General features: G+C 56.5%; 1 protein-coding gene across 1 annotated transcript in view; it reads left to right on the top strand.

Annotated features, from left to right (window-relative positions):
• DNAH2 (dynein axonemal heavy chain 2) overlaps positions 1-21,073 on the top strand; it is an 82,560-nt gene that overhangs the window by 60,447 nt on the left and 1,040 nt on the right. The window contains exons 65-84 of the mRNA XM_081805789.1: positions 149-265; positions 8,450-8,614; positions 9,112-9,237; positions 9,376-9,524; positions 9,594-9,660; positions 9,783-9,933; positions 10,131-10,279; positions 10,458-10,591; positions 10,700-10,844; positions 10,917-11,116; positions 12,211-12,337; positions 13,872-14,058; positions 14,205-14,353; positions 14,467-14,650; positions 14,864-15,054; positions 19,179-19,370; positions 19,523-19,707; positions 19,940-20,168; positions 20,246-20,397; positions 20,535-20,649. Coding sequence (XP_081661915.1) covers positions 149-265; positions 8,450-8,614; positions 9,112-9,237; positions 9,376-9,524; positions 9,594-9,660; positions 9,783-9,933; positions 10,131-10,279; positions 10,458-10,591; positions 10,700-10,844; positions 10,917-11,116; positions 12,211-12,337; positions 13,872-14,058; positions 14,205-14,353; positions 14,467-14,650; positions 14,864-15,054; positions 19,179-19,370; positions 19,523-19,707; positions 19,940-20,168; positions 20,246-20,397; positions 20,535-20,649 — 3,114 coding nt within the window. The remainder of the gene's footprint in view (positions 1-148; positions 266-8,449; positions 8,615-9,111; positions 9,238-9,375; positions 9,525-9,593; positions 9,661-9,782; positions 9,934-10,130; positions 10,280-10,457; positions 10,592-10,699; positions 10,845-10,916; positions 11,117-12,210; positions 12,338-13,871; positions 14,059-14,204; positions 14,354-14,466; positions 14,651-14,863; positions 15,055-19,178; positions 19,371-19,522; positions 19,708-19,939; positions 20,169-20,245; positions 20,398-20,534; positions 20,650-21,073) is intronic.

Raw genomic sequence — 21,073 nt, 5'->3', positions numbered from 1 at the left:
ATGCCGTGGAGGTGAGCGGGGTGCGGGCTGTGGACGTGAGTGGGGTGCACGCAGGGCGGGGCGGGGCGGGCCGGGGAGGGCCGGGGAGGGGGAGCGGGTGGGCGGCCACCCAGCCAGGCCGTCCCCCCACACCTGTGTCCCCCCACAGCTGTATGGGCGTCTGTACCGCGTGGTGGAGCCCAAGCGGATTCGGATGAACGCTGCCTTGGCCCAGCTTCAGGAGAAGCAGGCAGCACTGGCCGAGGCCCAGGAGAAGCTGCGGGAGGTGAGCCTCGGCCCGTGTGTTCCACGCGGACCCTGTCCCTGATTTCTGGGGTGCTTGCGGCCATTGTTCCTCCCTTACGGTCCTGTGAGCCCCGCCCGCTGTGCCCCTTCAGAGGGGCGGCAGGGGTCGCAAAGGCACGGGGCCGCTGCCCTGACGAGCCCCTCCAGACGCTGATCTGGGGGCTGGCGGGCTCTCTCACGGCCTTGGAGGTGGGCTCAGAGACACAGAGCGGTGACCCCGCGTGGCCCGGTGTGGGGGGGGATGGGGCATGAGTGGGGCATGGCGGCCGCGGCCCAGAGGAGTGGGAGTGGGAGCACGGCTAGCTGGCTGGAGGGAGAGGGAGATTCCGAGAGGTGCCTTCGAGCGGACTGGGGACAAGCATCTCCCACCAGGCCCCGCAGGGAGCATTAGCATCGAGAGTCCCGAGTTCTTCCCCCCGATCATGCATGTTTCCTATCCCTGGTTCAATAGCCTTTAATATCCACATGGGGTGAAATTCTAAAGGTCCAGAGAGAATCCAGTGAGAAACCTTGCGCCTCCCCGCACCCCTTCCTGGAAAGCAGCCTCGCTTACGGCTTCTTGCGTAGCCGTCCAGGGCTGTTCTCTGGTTGTACAAGCACGTTTTGGTCATTTTTTCCACGTTATACACACTGTTCTGCGCCATCCGGTCTTGTGTAGCCATACCTGGAAGCCCCCTCCAGGTGGGTACGTCGAGGTTGAGCTTCTCTCTCACCCTCACCCACCCGGGCCCGTTTACTTACCTGTTTCCCTTTCTGATGGAGATACTCATCCTTTCCGAGCTTTTAATCTTTGCATGTCCTCCAACATCGTTGACACTAACTTTACCCACAGTGAGGTTTTACGTTTTTATGGAGCCAAAGCTGGTCAGAGCATTCCAGAATGTTTCCCCCGAAACCACCAATGGAGAACATGCGGGTCTAACTCTGGAATTGGGATGAGGACCCTGAGGTTTAGTGAGACGAAGTGACTTCCTAGTTACCCACAGAGGGGGGCTGGGGCCCACGCTTCTGACCCTAAGCCTCACTGTTCTCGCCTGAAGTGCAGCTTCTCCTGGGGCCTCTTCGGATTCCCTCCAAGCAGAGCCAAGCAGGCTGGGCGAGCAGCTTCGGCCTGCCCGCGCTCCTCCCCGGCCCCTCTCGCAGCATCCGTTCTTTTCCTCTCTCTAGGGAGAGTGAATAATCACAGGCATGGCGGTTTATTTGGAAAGGTTTCTCACCCCTGCATGATTCATATCCTGGGATGAATAATTAGGAACTGTTCCCTTGATGCGTGACAAGTGGGGCCCGCGGCATCAGCTGCCAAAAGTGTCATGCACTGGACAAGCATCCTTAGGACACCCGGTGTCAGGTCTCTTGAGAGCCCCTCACGGACAAGAGGAAGCAGACAAGGACCCCACATTTCCCCTCCGTTACTGAAAGGCTCTGAGCCAAATGTCCGGCCTGACTCGCAGCCCACTTGTGGACACCGAGCTGAGGTCGCAGCCCAGACTGGCTGGGACCCATCTCTGGGACAGCCTGGAAATGAGCATTTTGAAAACTTCCCTGTCAGAGCCAGCCGGGGGCGGGAGAGCCTGAATTCAGCACGGCCCAGGGGTCTGGAAGGAGGCCCAGAGCTCAACTATAGGGCTTGTCCATTCAAATCTTGAGTAAATAGTTTTAAGCTTGACTCCCTTGCTTGGGGACCCTGAGAATACCTTTTCTGCTGGGCCGATTCTGACATACGCAGCCGGGGTTACAAACCACTGGTTTCAAAATTGCCCCAGAAGGCTCTGAAATGGGTCAGAACAGAATCCTCATCTACTTCAAGGCAAGCAGCTGTGTACCCAGGGCTGAACATCCGCCTTGCTTCCATTGCCCATCCCAGTCCAACACAGCATGTCCCAGGCAGTGTGGGGACACGGCCCAGCAGCATCAAATGCTATCCTAGTATTAATAACACACAGAAATTCCACCCATTTGAATATAACCCTCAGGAGGGGGTCCCTACATTTCAAAGATTAAGTCCCCGTGTGAACTGGAGCCCAAATAAAAATCCGAAATCAAATAATCTTGCTTTTGAGAATTAAAAATCGAGAAGCCAACCTTGTCGAGTTAAAGTCCCTAAACCCTCCAGTTTCTTCTTCTGCTCAGTCTCAGCCGAGGCGCCCTCAGCATCGGGGGAGAACTCGTGTCCTCCGGCCGCGGCCGGGGTGGTCACTCACCACTGTAGCGGCTCCAAATCATGTCTCTTGTGAGCAGCGTTTGAAAATAAAAAAAATCAGAGGAGTTAATGAGGCACACACGACTTCCAGATAAAATTACGTTCCTGGGAACCGGCCCTTCTCGTGGCGCCAGAGACTGCAGTAAAAATTGAGCGGTGCCTGCCGGAGGGAGGAGGCTCGGAGAAAATCCTGGTTTTAGCTTCACCAGAACGTTGCGTGTCCGGAAGCCACAGGTCATGGGGGAGCCTCCCACAGCGGATCAATATGAGATGTGATCCCACCGAAAAGCATTTCCTGAATCGGGGGCAGGCCGGAAAGCCACATACGATACGTATTTTTTGGAGCGGGCAGTTATCATGGTTAAAATACGAGATTCACCACCTCAGATCCACCGTCGCCCGTCGGGGGCACTGAGACGTCTGCCATGTTCTGCAGCCCCCGCCAGCGTCTCGCCCACACGGAAACCCGGGCCACGTCCGTTCAAGTTCAGGTTCCCGCTCTGTGTCTTGGTCAGGCGCGGTCTCCCCGTCCCGCAGGGGCTCACGGCCGGCTCTCTGTGGGCTGGCTGAGGCCTACCAGGGCTGCCTCCCAGGGAGGCCTTTCATCTGGCCCTGTACTTATCTGAGCTGGAAAGCGGCCTTCCGCAGACTCCCGAGCTGTGAGCTGCTGGTGGTGCTGCTGAGGCCGGGGGCCTGGCAGGAAACCAGTCCGCTGCCGTCCTCCCCTCCGGAGCCCCCCAAGTTGTTCGGGCATGCTCCCTTAATGCACGGGTCACAGCCGCATGCCACGTACCCTAACCACATCGCCTAGAAGCTCAGCCAAGGTGGAATCCCTGCGGCCCAGCAGCCTGTGGCCAGACTGCGCGGATTCAGGTTCACCCCATCACCATTGCCTCCTTGGCCCTGGGTGTCAGACATTGAAGCAGAGACGGCTGGTCCAGGGCCACGTCGGCCTGGCAGTCACCACTGAAAACCGGCACCTGCAGGCTACGCAGGACCTACCGTCTTGCCGTTGAAACCCCGCAGATGTCACGCGCTGTCCGCCCCCGCTTCCCGCTAGGCAGCGTGGCAGGCCCTTTGGTGGCCAGGCAGCCTTCATGGTGAAGCCGCCCACCCTCAGAGCCCACGTCTCTCCTTTGCCCGGTTCCCACTGCTTCAAGCAGTCCTGCCTCTCCAGAAACGGCCACCCACCCGTGGACAAAGCCGCGGTCATCTGCCAAGGTCAGAGTATCGCAGCGTTGGCGTGAACACCCCCTCCCCCCCACCGGCGACAGCCACTAGAAATCAAGCGCACCAGTGCAAAAACCCAGGAGCCCGGACAGATGCTCTGAGTCGAAACACGCGTCCACGCCCCCGAAGTCTGTGTGTGACGCCCCGCCCCCGCCCCCAGCTTCTCAGTGGGTCTCCCAGTCTGCACATACACTCTCGAGGAATCTGAGGACGAGCAGCCTCCTCCTATTCCTGGGCTTCTAAACACATTGAAAAATAAAACAAAAGGGGTTTGGCCAAAATACCGCCATTAGAGACTAGGTGGGAGGATGTGGCTGATGCGTGGGCGAGCGGTCCCACTCGACGTGACCCCGTCATCAGACTTGCCTGGGGTGCCTGTGTTGCTGGGGGGGGGGGTGCAGAGTGGAAGGGGCCTGAGCTCAGCTGAGCATTCCAGCTGATTGCACCAGTCAGATCAGCCGCACACCTCCCCCGGAGCAGGGGTGTGTGAGGACTTGGAGAAAGTCTTCCAACAGAACGAGGGAACGATGGCCAAGATAAGAAATTGTAACAGAACATGACCCCAGAAGAAAAAATAAACCCAGAGATAACTAGGTTAGGGAGAAGCACTTGAAAAGCAAACCCAAGGTAAACACTGCTATCGTCAGAGGGTGATGAAGGAAGACCTGATACCCGGAGAGCAAAAAGAGGACGTTGAGAGAAAAAAATCGCAAATAGAGACAAAGAGTCTGGGAAAAGTAAAAATGCTCAAAGCCTGACGGTCAGCAGGAGGGCGGGAAGACAGAGTCGAGGACCATGAGGAGCGACCACAAACCCAACCCCACGAGAGAGATCCGAGATCCAATCCAACCGATGAGAATTTCCGCAAGAGAAAAGCACATCGTCGGGGCGACAGGAAAACATTTCACAAGCGGGGCAGCGTGCTCGGTGACCCTGTCGGAATGGGCCCTGGCCAGCCACCAGGCGCACACAACACCAGCCCTGGGCACAGTCCCGTGGTGCTTCATGCGGCATCCGGCCACCATGATCGGCCTCGGGGAAGACAGTGACTGCTGAGTGGGAACGTCGTTATCGAGCTCGACCCCATAAAAATAAAAGTGCGGCTAACTAGGTGGGCGGTGGAGGTGGGTGGGGGAAGGATTGGGCAATGCTTTTGTAGGAGATCAGATAAAACAGGGTTTGAAGATGTTATTTGGCATTATGAAGGTAATGAGTAGCAGCATTAAAACCGGTAGGAGGGGGCGCCTGGCTGGGCTCAGTCAGTGAAGCGTGCGACTCTTGGTCTTAGGTCGTGGGTTCGAGCCCCACGTTGGGTGTCAAGATGACCTCAAAACAAACTGGTAGGAGCAGGGAGAAAGAGGTGGTGGTGTGGAGGGCCAGGGGAGACACCTGCCTCCCTCGTAGACGGACGTCATAGAAATAGTTACGAAACCAGGACACCGCTGCGTGGAACACGAAATGCCTCTGGAGGGATGAATATTCAAGAAGCAGGTCACCTCGAGGAGGGAGCGGGGCAGACCGGGGGCAGGGTTGGGACACTTTCCAGGCCCTGGTGCCTTCTGAATTTTTAAGTGACTTATTCACCAAGTAAACAAAAAAGAAACAGCTGTGTCAAGATGTGCTTACGTACGGACGAGGACGTTGGTCCCAGCGCGGTTAAGAATAGAAAGTGCGGGAAAGACACACACATCTATCAGAAGACTTGTTATATAAATTATGGCTCAGTCATTCACAAGATTATTTTGCAGCTGGTAAAGAGAATGAGGCAGCTTGACGAGAGCCGACTTGGAGACAAGGAAAAAATAGTAACACGCAGTCGTATGCTAGCATTTATCCTCATGAAAAGATTCACCCAGTCAAGAACTGTTTCCTGAGCGCCGGGCACTGTTTTAAGTATAAGGATCGAGCCGGCGAGCAAGGCCCTGCTTTCACGGTGCTTGCATTTACTTTATTATGGGCGGGCTCTGCGCCCAACCTGCCCAACTGGACTCTGTCTGGAAAGGTTTCTGAGCGAGTGCAGGTGCGGGGGGCTGGCTCAGGACCGGGAGAGGAAGCCGATCCTCCACGGTGTGTGTGCCCTTCCTTCCTTTTGACGTGGATTCACTCTTTACAAAAAGACCTAAAAGAGGAAAATTATTATTATTATTATTTTTAAAAAAGACAAGGTTGTGGCTGGTGCGATAATAGGGTTACGGTCGTGTGGGAAATGTCCTTGTTTTGTTCTCGAGAGGCATTATGATGTCTTGAGGCTGCAAGTTTCACGAGATCGTAACTTCCTTTAAGATACTTCGGCAAAACACAAGGAGATGAGATTAAAAATAGCGAAACGTGAACAACTGTTAAATGTGACGGGTATAGAGGTGTTCATCATACGATTCTTTTTCCTAGGTTTGCAATTTTTCATAATTTTTGAACTAAAAAGATTAAAACTGCAAAAATTTTAAATCTGCAAACAGATTAATACATATGTATATGTATGTATTTTAAAAATAGTAGCTTACGGTGGCTTGTGGATGGCTCGGTTGGTTAGACGACCGACTGTTGATCTCAGCTCAGGTCTTGACCTCAGGGTCGTGAGTTCGAGCCCTGCGTCGGGCTCCGCACTAGGCGTGTGGCCTACTTAAAAAAAAAGAAAAGAAAAGAAAAATACCAGCCTAAGTATAATATTCAAAAATATAGAGAAGAAATAAGAAGAGAATAGTTAAAAAATTATTTTCCACAGCAGAGAGGGACCGGGAGTGGATTGAAGAGGCGGCTAGAGGACTCTTGCTTGTCATTCTAACCGCTTCTGTCACATAATTTAGGCCTTTAACCTCATGCACACATTTCCTGTATAAAAAATAGAAACTGTGAAGACAACACCACGTGCAAAACCAGTCATGAAATACAGAATGGTCGTGGGCTGGCCGCCTCCCCACAGACACATCTCCGCGGGAAGCCCAATTATAATCAGCGTTGCTGACGAGCGTGGACCCAGCGCGGGGAGGCGGTCACGTGCACCTCCACCGGGGTGAAGCCCACGCGTGCGGAGCGGGGGAGGGACAGGGCGCTCCTTTCCCTCTGGGCCCCCAGCCGTGTTTCGCCCTCTGCGTGGCCCAGCTCACTTCACCCCTTTTTTTTTTAATTTAAGATTTTATTTATTTATTTGACAGAGAGAGAGACAGCGAGAGAGGGAACACAAGCAGGGGGAGTGGGAGAGGGAGAAGCAGGCTTCCCGCCGAGCAGGGAACCCGATGCGGGGCTCGATCCTGGGACTCCAGGATCACGACCCGAGCCGAAGGCAGTCGCTCAACCAACTGAGACACCCAGGCGCCCCTAAGATTTTATTTTTAAGTAATCTCTACCGCCAATGTACGGCTTGAACTCATAACCCCACGATCGAGAGTCTCATGCTCTTCTGACTGAGCCAGCCAGGCACCCCTGATTTGGACATCAGGATTTTATTTAATTTTTAATATATTTTTATTTATTTTTTATTATTTTAAAGATTTTATTTATTTATTTGACAGAGAGAGAGACACAGCAAGAGAGGGAACACAGCAGGGGGAGTGGGAGAGGGAGAAGCAGGCTTCCTGCTGAGCAGGAAGCCCGATGCGGGGCTCGATCCTGGGACTCCAGGATCATGACCTGAGCCGAAGGCAGATGCTTAACAACTGAGCCACCCAGGCGCCCGCACCCCTTCTTTCTTTAGATGTTAGTGCCTTTTTTTTTTTTTGATGTTAGTGCCTTTTAACAGATTGCTCCCGAGGTTTGATCTAGAAGCCGCGCTGTCCCCCGAAGGTGACATTTGGAACCTCCACTTTGCTTTAAGGACAGTAACTTGGGGGGGGTCACATGTCACATTTCCAGGATCCCGAAGGTCCGCCTCAGGGCTTGGGCCCCGGTGCCGCTCGCGTGCCCTCTGCCAGGCCCTGTGCTCTTCTGACAACCCGGATGAGGCCCGTCAGAGAGGCAGGCGAGGACGTGAGCGCCGCAGGGTCGCCGGCCGCCTCCCCTGGCGGTGGCGGCAGGAAGGGGATCGACGTCTGTCAAGCGCACGCTTCGTGCCAGGCGCTTCCCGTCAGGCCGGCCCCGTGCTCCTCGTGAAGAGGACGGCGACGGCGTGCGCCCGACATGGTCACTGCTGGCCGGTCAGGCACACGTAGGGGGCCTGGACGAGGCTCCCCAGTCCCGTGCTCCGGATCTGAGCGGCACATCCCAGGCTCCGCGGGGCCCGGGGACCTTCTCTAGGAGGGAGAGCCCTTCCCGGGTCCCCATCCCCGTGTGGGTCCTTGGACCTGGGCCTTTACTCCCAACGGTTCCTGAGCTCGTTTCTAGATTTTCCTTTCTCCCTCCAGGTCCTGCCTGAGGTCCGTGCCCCTCTGGCATGGGCTGGCAGCCCTTTCTGCGCTACCTGATTCTTTCTTGCCAACAACGTATCTCGTGTGGCTTGTTCTGCTGCGAGAGATCTGTCTCTAATCCAGCCTCGGGTTTCATTACAAGCAGTTTCGAGGCTTGAGGAAAGCGTGGCGGAGGGAAGGGAAAGAAAATTCACCTCATCGTGCACACTTGATCTCGTTTTCTCCCCACAGCAGCCCTGTAGGGAAGGCGTTGGTATGGTTATTTTGCACACCAGGAAACTGAGGCACACGGAGATGAATTCACCCGAGGCCACACGGCAGACTGGCGATGGGAAGCCAGGGCGGTCTGGCCCCACGCACTGTGTTGCGATCCCTGTGCTCTGGTCCCTCCTAGGTGGCTGAGAAACTGGAGACGCTGAAGAAACAGTACGACGAGAAGCTGGCCCAGAAGGAGGAGCTTCGCAAGAAGTCTGAGGAGATGGAGGTGAAGCTGGAGCGTGCGGGGCTGCTGGTGTCCGGGCTGGCTGGCGAGAAGGCACGGTGGGAAGAGACGGTGCAGGTGAGATCAGCCCCACGGCCTGGCGCCCCTTCCTGCCAGAGTGCCGCCCCCTTCCGGCTGAGGGACCCCGGGGTGTAGGCCCCTCCGAGGATGGGGGATGGGACCCCCCCCCCCACTTGAGAAGAGCGGAAGGAAGGACTTTGTGCCATCAGGGAACTGCTGCCATGTTTATGGAGGCCTGGGAAGCTCACGCCAGGGTCCCTGATGGGGCCGCAGGCCTGGTAGAAACCGTCCTGGGGCATCTTGTTTCTGCCTTGATTGAGCTCCTGGCTTCAGGAAAGGCTTGGGCCTTATCACCGGAGTGTAAACAGAACTGCTGTTAAAGACGGGGAATTCAGAAGTAATTAGAACCAGGTTAGAGCTCTCAGGGCCAAAGGTTTAGGAGATGGGAAGCACCTCTTTGATCTAGATAGTGTCCCGAGGAGAGTGCCTTCAGAGCACTCCCAGTGTGTCCCCCCTCGCCCCCCTACTGGCTTACACCCCCTGCCGGCCCCCAGGGCCTGGAGGAGGATCTGGGCTACCTGGTAGGTGACTGTCTCCTGGCCGCTGCCTTCCTGTCCTACATGGGCCCCTTCCTGACCAACTACCGGGACGAGATCGTCAACCAGATCTGGATGAAGAAGGTGAGGCGGGGCTCAGGTGCGAGTGAGCTCTTGGGCTGTGAGACCACGGCCTCTGGGAGGAACCAAGGGATCTCCGGCAGGGGCCGGGGGGCCGGGCTCAGGTCTCCAGGCTGAAATTCGGGGTTCTTCCCCACCCAGATCTGGGAGCTTCAGGTCCCTTGCTCGCCTCGCTTCACTTTTGATAACTTCCTGTCCAATCCTACCAAAGTTCGAGACTGGAACATCCAAGGATTGCCCTCGGATGCCTTTTCTACTGAGAATGGCATCATTGTCACCCGTGGTAACAGGTGAGGATGCTGCTGGGGGCGGGGGGGGGTAGGGCAGAGCCCGTGGTCTGACTGGCCATCCTCCCGCAGGTGGGCGCTGATGATTGACCCTCAGGCCCAGGCCCTAAAGTGGATCAAGAACATGGAAGGAAACCAGGTACAGGGCGGGGTGGGGGGGGGTCTGCTCTCCCCAAGCCTGTCTCTTCCCGAGGCCCTACCCATGAGCCAGGTTTTCCTTTGGTCCCTTGTCCGTCTCCCACTGTTGCCCTTGCTCTCTAGGGCCTCCAGATTATTGACCTGCAGATGAGCGATTACCTTCGAATTCTAGAAAACGCCATCCAGTTTGGATATCCAGTGCTGCTCCAGAACGTGCAGGAGTATCTGGACCCCACACTCAACCCTGTGCTCAACAAATCTGTAGCTCGAATCGGTTAGGGCCCAGGCTGACTGTGGGCTTCGACTGTGGGACACATCCGGGAGGCCAGCTGCAGGACCCTGGGGAGGAAGGGGCTGGCCCTGGGGCTGTGGGCCTCCATTCAGCCAGCCCTGGGCTGGGGCCACGGTGGCCGGCTGAGTCACGGCCGCTGACCACGTGGGTCCTTGCCCTTGACCCCCCTGTGGCTACAGGCGGTCGGCTGCTGATGCGCATTGGAGACAAGGAGGTGGAGTACAATACAAATTTCCGGTTCTACATCACCACCAAGCTCTCCAACCCCCACTACAGCCCAGAGACCTCGGCCAAGACCACCATTGTCAACTTTGCTGTCAAAGAACAGGTGGGTGGGGGCTGGCACCCGGACTGAACTCGGGTGGGGCAGGAAGTGCCACTGAGTCGGTAGATGGAGACAGGCCCATGGGGTCGGGCAGCAGGGGATGAGGGGTCTGGAGATGTAATGGGGTGACAAGGGTGAGGTCCCCGGAGTGAGAGCGTCACCATGCATCCTGCACCCTCAGGGCCTGGAGGCTCAGCTGCTGGGCATCGTGGTCCGGAAGGAGCGGCCGGAGCTGGAGGAGCAGAAGGATTCACTGGTCATCAATATTGCTGCCGGCAAGAGGAAGCTCAAGGAGCTGGAGGACGAGATCCTTCGGTGAGAGCTGCCCTCTGCCCCCCCCCCCGCGACCCCCCCACCGGCCCACCCGCAGGCCCAGCAAGCACTCCTCCGCTCTGGACCCACGCCCCCGGGGCCTCCTTTCAGGCTGCTGAATGAGGCCACAGGCTCCCTGCTCGAGGATGTGCAGCTGGTGAACACCCTCCAGACCTCCAAAGTGACGGCCACCGAGGTGACGGAGCAGCTGGAGACCAGCGAGACCACGGAGATCAACATCGACTTGGCCCGCGAGGTGGGCTCCAGCAGTAGAGACTGGGGGGGGCCCCTCCGTGGTCCCGCGGGCCCTGACTCCGCCCCTCCGCAGGCTTACCGCCCCTGCGCCCAGCGGGCCTCGGTGCTGTTCTTCGTGCTCAACGACATGGGCCGCATCGACCCCATGTACCAGTTCTCGCTGGACGCCTACATCGGCCTCTTCGTCCTCAGCATCGACAAGAGCCACCGCAGCCACAAGCTGGAGGACCGCATCGACTACCTGAACGAGTACCACACCTACGCAGTCTACAGGTCGGTGCCCCGCACCGTGCGGCCGAGCATCCCCCGAGGCGCTGACCCTCCCGCCGCCCGGCTCCTGGTGCCCCGCTCCCCTCTCCCTGCACCGTCCCTGGGCAGCGCGCCCACCGGGGGTCTGGCCCACCAGGTTCAAAGCTGAGCTGTCAGTGAGCCCTGCACCCCTACCTACGAGTGTCCGCTCCCCCAGCACTTCTGGAGGGGCGGTGTGCCCCAAAAGCGCTAGGGATCTTGGTAAAATCCAGATTCGGATTCAGCGGGTCTGGGGCACGGCTCTCGCTGGCTCCCAGGGGGTGCTGCTATGGCAGGTCTGGGGGCCACCCTCTGAGCGGCGGCGAACTTGACCTCCACCTGGACGGCCCACAGGCCCCCCGAGTTCAGCTCGTTTCACATGAAACCCCTCATCCCCCGCTTCCTTCAGGGTTCTCACCCTGGGCGGCTCCAACGCCCACCTCCGCGCCACCCAGGCCAGAAATCGGAAGTTCTCCCTGACCCTTCCTCTCCCCCCGACCCCGGGATCAGGCACCAGGGTTTGCTCATGAGTCTTTCTGCAGAGGCCCCTGCCCGGGTCTCCCACCACAGCCCTGTAAACAGCCCAGCCGTTTGCCTCGGCTCCTGGCTCTCCCTGGGGTCCTCTCTGCTCTTCCTCATTGCTCTGCTGCTCCCGGGGAGCTCCTCTCACAGACTGCCCCGGGGCGCCCCTGCCCGGCCACCCCCCTCGGCTTGGCCACCCCGCACAGGACCCGTCAGGTCACATGAGAATCCCCGGGCTGTCCGCCTGTCCTCCGTCTCGACCTGACTGCCTCCAGGACAGAGACTGTGGCTTATTCACCTTTGTGTCCCTGGGACCTGGCAGAGCGCCTGGCACAGAGCAGGGGTCCCACCAACGTTGTGGGTTGTTTGATGGAAACGAATGACTGATGTCACCAGCCAACCCCCCAGGTCCCCGTGCGCTTGGCTGATTATGGGGGGCTCGGCTTAGATGCTGATTGGGGTCCTTGTTGTGTGTCAGGCTCTGTGATCGTACGACCCTCGTCAGTCAGCTTCCATATTGGTTTCCCGCCTCCTCCACCCCCCCGCCTGTCCCCCAGGTACACCTGCCGCACGCTTTTTGAACGCCACAAGCTGCTGTTCAGCTTCCAGATGTGCGCCAAAATCCTGGAGACCTCTGGCAAGCTCAACATGGATGAGTACAACTTCTTCCTGCGCGGGGGCGTGGTGAGCAGGGCAGAGGCATCGAGGTCGGGCCGGGGGCACGCGTGACGAGGACCCTGGCCGGCCCTTAAGGCCCACGGCTGTAGCGAGTGAGCTAAGGAAAAGCGCCAGGAGCAGGTGCACGCCCAGCTCCCCGGGGACGCGGCCGTGACCTACCATGGGCTTCGCGTTACGGGCAGAGCTTTGGGGCCCCTCTTCCCCGGGACCCACTGATTGGCGTGATCTTGCCTCTCTCGCTGCTGCTCAAGTCACACCGCACCCCTCCCCCGGGCTGCCACGGTCACACTGTGCTCTCGCCCTCGCAAGCACCCTCACCGCCCGCCCCCATATTGCGTTTGCTTGGCAAAACCGCCGCTCTGGTTGGATCCGGCTCTCCTGCTCCTGGGTGGCCCGGGCAGCGAAGAACGCCCACGCTGGATGGACTTGCTTTAAATCCTTTGCTTCCTTAAAACCGCCAGACGGCAGCACCTCGTTCCCCTCCATGTTCCCCTGGCCGGTCGTTCTCCAACCTCAGGGGCAACCGGTTCATTCCTTTTGCTGCCCGCACTTCACCTCTCGTCTGGATTTTAGCAATAGCCTCCAGACGCTCCCCACCCCCAACCTCTCAGCCTGGCGGCCAGAGACTCTTCTAAAACATCGCTGGTGTCGCCCCCACCCACCCCGCTCCTCCCTCCACCCGCCCCAGCCACAGAGACCTCCTTGTGGCCGCCGGCCTGTCCCACCTTAGCGCCCCTGAATCGCCTGTTCTCCTGCCACAGGTGGGCGCGTGGCCCTCCCTCACCTTCTCCAAGACTTGATTCAAATCTCACCTCACTCACTGAGACCTCCTTGACTCTCTCTTTTTAAGATTGTATTTATCTATTTGAGGTGGGGGGAAGGGCAGCTGAGCGCTGAGCCCCACACGGGGCTCGATCCCACGACCCTGAGGTCAGGACCTGCGCCGAGGCCAAGAGTTGGATGCTCAACCGACTGAGCCACCCGGGCGCCCCTTCTTATTTAATACTTCAGCTCCCCCCCCAAGAACTTCCAGTCTTTTTTGTCCTCAGCCTCCTCTGTTTTTGCATGACCTTGCCATCTTTAACGTGCTAGATCATTTCACGATCTGTTCTGTGTTTTGGCTCATCATCCTCCCTCCCATGTTGGAAAATAAGCTCCTCAAGGGCTGAGGTGTCTGTCCTTTTTGCTCAGTGATGTGTCCCAAGTGCTGGAAACACATAGTCAGTGAGCAATAGATATTTGTTGAAGAAGGGACCAAACAAACCGCTTCTGAGAGGTGAGGCTGCGGACGGGAAGCGTTAGGGTGAGGGACAGTAATACCAGGAGACCACCAGAGGGCGCCAGCTTCCTACCTTTTGCACAGTGCGGTCCCTGCACAGCGAGACCTAGACCCCCACATTGACTTCCCCAGGCAGGGTGGATCCCAATCCATCTCGGATGCCTGTCCTCCTTCCTTCATCTGGGCTTTGCCATCATTAAAAAAAAAAAGTAATTCTTCGGAGGTGTCCCCGGTCACTCCCTTCCTCCTCTCCTGGCCCAGGTGCTGGATCGGGAGGGCCAAATGGATAACCCGTGTACCAGCTGGCTGGCGGATGCCTACTGGGATAACATCACAGAGCTGGACAAACTGACCAACTTCCACGGGATCATGAACTCCTTTGAACAGTACCCTCGTGACTGGTACCTGTGGTACACGAATGCCACCCCAGAGAAGGCCATGCTGCCAGGTACCCGCCCCCCCCCCGCATTCCCCCCCCCCCCCGCCCCCGCGGCCTGGCTTCCCGCCCCGCAGCCGCCCTGCTGCCCCTGGCTCCCGCAGTCAGACCCCTGCTCTCCCAGACGCTCTGGGCCTGCAGCTCGCCCCCGCCCCCAGGTGAGTGGGAGAACGCCTGCAATGAGATGCAGCGGATGCTGATCGTCCGCTCCCTGCGCCAGGACCGCGTGGCTTTCTGCGTCACCTCGTTCATCGTGTCCAACCTGGGCTCCCGCTTCGTCGAGCCGCCCGTGCTAAACATGAAGCTGGTCAGTGGCATGGTTTCCTGGCCCCCACTGCCCCGGGGCCTTCTCCGCGGTCTCTCTTTCCCACTGGTGCTCCGGGGCCTCCTGCCTGAAGCCGCACCCTGGGCTTCTGGCAGGTGATGGAGGATTCGACCCCGCGAACCCCGCTGGTCTTCATCCTGTCCCCCGGCGTGGACCCCACCAGTGCCCTGCTCCAGCTGGCAGAGCACACGGGCATGGCCCAGCGCTTCCACGTCCTGTCCCTGGGCCAGGGCCAGGCCCCCATTGCTGCTCGGCTCCTCCGGGAGGGCGTGATTCAGGGTCAGTATCCGTCTGGCTCCTCCACCCCCAGCCTCGGAGCCTCCAGCCTCAGTCCCTGGACGGTAACGTCAGCCCCCACTTCCCCAGAAGGCCCCAGGAATGGCGGAGCTGGGTTTGGATCCCCGGCCCCTCACATCCACGCAAGCAGGCGCAGAGTGCGGGACAGATGGGGCTCAGGGAGTGGTTCCCGCTGAGTCCAGCATCTTCTTGCAGGACACTGGGTGTTCCTAGCGAACTGCCACCTGTCACTGTCGTGGATGCCTAATCTGGACAAACTGGTGGAGCAGCTGCAGGTGGAAGACCCTCACCCTTCCTTCCGCCTCTGGCTCAGCTCCAGCCCCCACCCGGACTTCCCTATCTCCATCTTGCAAGCCAGCATCAAGATGACCACAGAGCCACCAAAGGTATGGTGCCCGCAGACAGCCGGCGCCAACTGCGCCATCTGGCCCCGCTTTCTTCCTGCGAGCGTCCACGAGAGGCCCGACCGGAACGACAACACGGCTTTTTGATTCTGCTGCCTTCTAGAAAATTCCACCTCATTTCTTTCCTCTAAGCACCAAACTCTCAGAACCTAATAGGAATAGCTACACATTTCTTTCTTTCTTCTTTTTCTTCTTCTTCTTTTTTTTTTTTTTTTAAAGATTTGTATTTCTTTGAGAGAGAGCGCACGAGCGGGGGAAAGGGCAGAGGGAGAGGGAGAAGCAGGCTTCCCGCTGAGCAGGGAGCCCGATGTGGGGCTCGATCCCAGCACCCTGGGATCACGACCTGAGCCGAAGGCAGACGCTTCACCTACTGAGCCACCCAAGCGCCACAATATCTAAACATTTCTGAGCACGATCATGGGCCAAGCATTGTTCATTTATTAATTCATTTAAAACGCACACTCCCTGTCAGGTAAGTACTGTTCCCCCCATTTTACAGAGAGGAAACCAAGGCACAGAAGAGTAAATAACTTGTCCATAGAACCTTCCTGCCTCCCAGCATTTCCTTTCATCTCTCCCTAATGCCCCACTGGCTGGGCCCCAGCATCCCCCCCCACTCTTGAAAATGTTACCTCCAGGATTAAAAAGTCACCATTAAATGCAACCATCCTGATCCTGCAAGATCTCCTCATGTTCCTGCATCCCACCTGTTTACCTCTGCGTAAACTATTTTAGTAGCTTTCCATTGCTTTTAGCCAAGACCAAAACCCGCAATGACATGGCCCGTGTGCCCCCGGGGGCCTCCTGGCTGCACCCATTGCCCTGTTCCCCTTTGCTTTCTTGGCTCCACCTACACCGTGAATTCTTAAAATGTCTTGTTCTTCTTCCTCCAGACTCTGTACTATTCCCCCTGCCCAAGGCTTCTAGAAGCCCCTGCTCCTGGCCCCTGCGTCCTCCCCACCCTCTCCTCTGCCCCTTCAGGCCTGGGCCCATCATCACTTCCTCAGGAAGGCTCTGCCCTCCAGGTCCAGGCCAACACCCCAGTGATACCCGCTCATAAAACCTTCCCGCTCCTGCTGCACTCCCCTCCCCCCCCACCGCTGCGACATTGGACACGTGTTGGTGTGGTTCTGACTGAGACCCGTCTTCTCTAGACTTTTTGTTTTTCTCTCAAGGTCTTGCTCATCTCGTGACTAGCACCGGGACCCCTACGGACTAGGGGCTTCACAAATGAATACTGTGTGAACCCACGTCTCATCATTTCAATCCTCCTTGACCGCCTTGGGGCCGCGGACTCAGCGGACTGGCCCTCCCCTGGGTCCCCTGATGTCACTTACCCCGTCCGCGTTTCTTGGTCCTCTTGTTCTGTGGTCGTAGCTCCGGACTTGGTCCTTGACCTCCAGCTATGCCCATTCTATATTTCCTCCTTTGGCAACCCGACAGAGAAATTGTCCTTTTCCTGATTTCAACTCCAATCCTTATCTCCTGGCGCCAGTCGCTCAGTCCCAGGCCTGGATTCCACATGGCTACAAGGCATTTCTTCCTGGCGAGCCGGCTCCCTAAATCCCCCGCTCTCAAAGCAAGTTGCCAGCCCGCCACCAGAGAGAGCCTCCTCATCCCATCTCTGTTCATGGTGCCTCTAATTTTTTTTCATTTTTTCATTTTCATTTTTTATTTTTTGAGAGAGCAAGCGAGTGAGCAGGGGGCGGGGGGTGCGCAGAGGGGAGGAGAGAGAGAGAATCTTAAGCAGTGTCCATGCTCAGTGTGGAGTCTGATGCCGGGCTTGATCTCACGACCCTGAGATCATGACCCCAGCGGAAATCAAGGGTTGGATGCTTACCCGACTGAGCCACCCGGGCGCCCCTGATAACGTTTTAACCTAAATCTATTATATATGTCCAATTTTCTTCAATGACCCAATCATGTCCTTTATAAAATTCCCCTGCAGAACCACAGCCCCCAGTTGCCAGTCGGGGGATGGCTCTGGAGTGTATTCTTGGATCGCTGCCTGCTCTCTGGTCTTTTCCTTTCAACTAAATATTACGCAGACACAAAAGAGTATAAAACGTATGCAAGACATAAGGGATCCCAATTCCATACATACCTGTGTGCCCACCTTCCTGTGGTGGAACGAGGACTCTCCTTCCCAGTCGCCTTCCCTCCCCGCTGGGCAGACGCTGCTCTTCTCAAGGTGCATCTGGCTGCAGGGACCAAGCAGCTGCATGCACCCAGTAATCCCAGTAATCTGCAACTCACCTTTCCCACTCAGCGCTACCTACTTGACCTTCATTCACGTTCGTGTTTCATGGTTCCTCGTTGCATCCCACATCCAAATATCCGTCGTCAGTTATGTGTTTTACGGGTTGTCTTTTCCATTTTAGTTATTTTTTTTGGTGAATAGAGATCCTTAATGTTTAGGAGGTGGAATTTAGCTCTTTTCTCTTTATGGCTTGTGCGCCTAGGTGTTGTTCAAGAAATCTCTGCTTACTCCAAGGTGGTAAAGGCACTCTCTTATGTTTATCTCCAGAAGCATTTATAATTTGACTTTCCCATTTTGGTGTTTTAATCACTTGAAGTTGATTCTCGCAAGTGTGGAATGAGTAGGGGTCCAATATTTTTCTTTTTTTTCCTATCCACAAAAATAACCAGTTCTCCTAGTACCATCGTCAAATAGCCCACAATTACCCTTCTGATCTGCAGGGCCTCGAAGCCTTCAGTCACGTTTATATAGATATAGGTTTCTGGGCCCTTTATTCTGTTCATTGGTCAAGTTGTTAATATTGGGGTCAATATACACTGTCTCATTTACCCTATAGCTCTGTAATAATCCTTGATGGCTGGTAAGACAAGCCTTTTTGCCGTATTCTTCTTCAGGCTACTCATGGCCTTTTATTCTCCGACATAAATGCTGGAATTAGCTTGTCAAGTTCTACAAAAAAAAAAAAAAATCCCTTGATCAGTTTGGAGGAAATCAACATCTTTAGTAATATCGGGCCTCCCCATCCATGATTATAGTAGGTCTCTCCATGTAGTCTTTATTTCAATCAAGTTTTGTCATTTTCTCTATAAAGATTTGTGCATTTTTATTTATTCCTAGAAACCCTACATATTTTGATGTTATAAATGGCAATATTCTTTTTTTTTTTTTAAAGATTTTATTTATTTATTCATGAGAGACAGAGAGAGAGAGAGAGGCAGAGGGAGAAGCAGGCTCCCAAGGAGCAGGGAGCCCGATGTGGGACTCGATCCCAGGACCCTGGGATCATGACCTGAGCCGAAGGCAGACGCTTAACCATCTGAGCCACCCAGGCGCCCTAAATGGCAATATTCTTACTCCAATTTTTTCACTACTCCATTCTGTCCATTGTGGATGCGTCTTCCTAAAAGCCCTGTTTCAACATATTGCTGTCCTACTCAAGACAGAAAGTGGCCCTGTGACTCCTGGTGAATCAAGTCCAAATGGCTCCATCTGTTCATGGCCCTTCTGACCCCACCTGAGTCCTTGCCCTTAGACTCATCTTCTCACTTATTCTCTCCTTTGTGCCTCTATCCCTGCCATTCTTTCCATCTCCAGGAAACCAACGCCCTCCTGTCAGCCTAGTTATCTCCTTCCCATTGGTGAGACTCTGTCCACCTTGACCCACAAGGGTGTTCACGAAGCCTGAAAAATCTGTCGCATAGACTGTCCCTCCTTGATGGTATACCGTGGCCCCTTACTCTGCCCTGGACCTTTGCATATGGTAGTGTGTACCTTTCTGTCCGCTAATAGTTGCATGTATCTGTCTTCATCTTTGGTCATATCTTCTGGTTCTCCCAAATTGAGTTGGCCCACCTGCCATTGAGAACATCGTGGCTGAGAGGATCAAAAGTGGGGGGACAAAAAGGTAGAGCTACTGCTACCCCCTCAGCACCTGTGTGCAAATTAAAGAAAGGCACCCACCCGTCCTGTGAATCGGTGCCCATCTTGGCATGCAGATCAAGGGCTGGATTTCAGCCTTCACCCCCCGTTTGTGCAGTGAGCAACCTCCACAACCATATGTGGTGGTGCTAGGGGCAGGGCTTAGCACGATGCATGTCACCCCACCTCTGTACTGCCTTGTCCCCAGGGCCTGAAGGCCAACATGACACGTCTTTACCAGCTGATGACGGAAGCACAGTTTTCCCGCTGCTCCAAACCCGCCAAGTATAAGAAGCTGCTGTTTGCACTCTGCTTCTTCCATTCTGTGTTGCTGGAACGCAAAAAGTTCCTGCAGCTTGGCTGGAACATTATCTATGGCTTCAATGACTCCGACTTTGAGGTTTGTACCAACGGGGGTCCGTCAGCCCAGCCCTCTCTCCTTACACCGCCTGCCCCGTGGGCTCCCCTGCGGGAAGAGCCGCTGACAGGAAGCCCCGTGGGAGGACTCCCTGCCCTAACTGTGTGTGGGGGCGGGGCCGGCACCGTGCACAGGTGTCCGAGAACTTGCTGAGTCTCTATCTGGATGAGTACGAGGAGACGCCGTGGGACGCACTCAAGTACCTCATTGCCGGTGTCAACTACGGTGGGCACGTCACGGACGACTGGGACCGGCGCCTGCTCAGCACCTACATCAACGACTATTTCTGTGACCAGTCTCTGTCGACCCCCTTTTACCGGTGAGGGGGAGGGGGCGCTGAACAGGGGGCCAGAGGACACCGGCAGACCAGGGGGCAGTGGGAGTGTTTGAGGAGAGGCGAGGAGACTGGCAGGAGGCAGAGCCTGTGGGGTCGGGGAAGGGAGAGGAGCAGGGAGCGGGATGAAGGGGCCACGCATAGTGACTGGGGTCTCGGCCTGGCCCTGAGGCCCCGGAGGCCCACAGCGTGGTGATAATTACGCTGTGGGCTCCAGGTTGTCAGTACTGGAGGCTTATTTCATCCCCAAAGATGGCAGCCTGGCCTCTTACAAGGAGTACATCAGCATGTTGCCCAGCATGGACCCCCCTGAGGCCTTTGGCCAGCACCCCAATGCGGATGTGGCCTCCCAGATCACTGAGGCACGAACTCTCTTTGAGACTCTGCTTTCCCTGCAACCCCAGATTACACCCACCAGGGCTGGAGGCCAGAGCCGGGAAGAGAAGGTAAGAGCAGGCCGGCGGCTGGGGGAGGGCCAGCAAGGAGGCCGAGAGGCCGCCCCTCAGAGCTCCCGCCGCGCCAGGTCCTCGAGTTGGCTGCTGACGTGAAACAGAAGATCCCTGAAATGATCGACTATGAGGGGACCCGAAAACTGCTGGCCATGGACCCCTCCCCCCTCAACGTGGTCCTTCTGCAGGAGATTCAGAGATACAACAAGCTTATGGAGACCATCCTGTAAGATGGAGAGGGGCTCTGTGTCTCATGGGGTGGGGGCAAGAGGAAAGGGCTTCCCCCCCGCCACCCCCCCTGCCCCCCGGGGATGGCTCTGCCAAGCCCCTCCCGTCTCTAAGCTCCCACCTTACCCTGCTCAGGTCCTCACTGACAGACCTCGAAAAAGGCATTCAGGGCCTCATCGTCATGTCTACGAGCCTGGAAGAGATTTTCAATTGCATCTTCGATGCCCATGTCCCTCCACTCTGGGGAAAGGCAAGCTTGCATCGCTCTTGAACCCCTGTGCCCTCCATCTCCTGGTTCTGGGAGGCATATGGCAAAATGCAGTGAGCCTGGGGCTTTGGAGCCAGATAGAGTCAAGGCAGAGATCTGGCTCTGCTATTCACAGACTGGCTTTGCACCGATTAACCTAGGACCTTAGGGCAAGTTCCTAACCTCCGCCAAGGACGTTTCAAGGATTCTCAGTACTGTGCGTAACTCTTAGTGGGTGCTTCATTAATGGTAACTGGTTAATATTGCTGTTGCCCTGGTTGTTAAATAGCTGTCGTTTCATGCTTCTTTCCTGGGAGCTGGCCTTCGGAGAGCTTGGCCCAACTGCAGCTGGGGAACGGGCTGGCACCACAGAGATTCTAGATCCCATGGCTGCTCCAGGGGCTCAAAACGGAGATTTGAATGCATG

Source organism: Leptonychotes weddellii, chromosome 15, assembly GCF_054177405.1.
Source record: "Leptonychotes weddellii isolate Sample4059 chromosome 15, ASM5417740v2, whole genome shotgun sequence".
Lineage (NCBI taxonomy): Eukaryota > Metazoa > Chordata > Mammalia > Carnivora > Phocidae > Leptonychotes > Leptonychotes weddellii.
The sequence above is the reverse complement of the archived record's forward strand: the minus strand, read 5'-3'. Positions and strand labels throughout refer to the sequence as shown.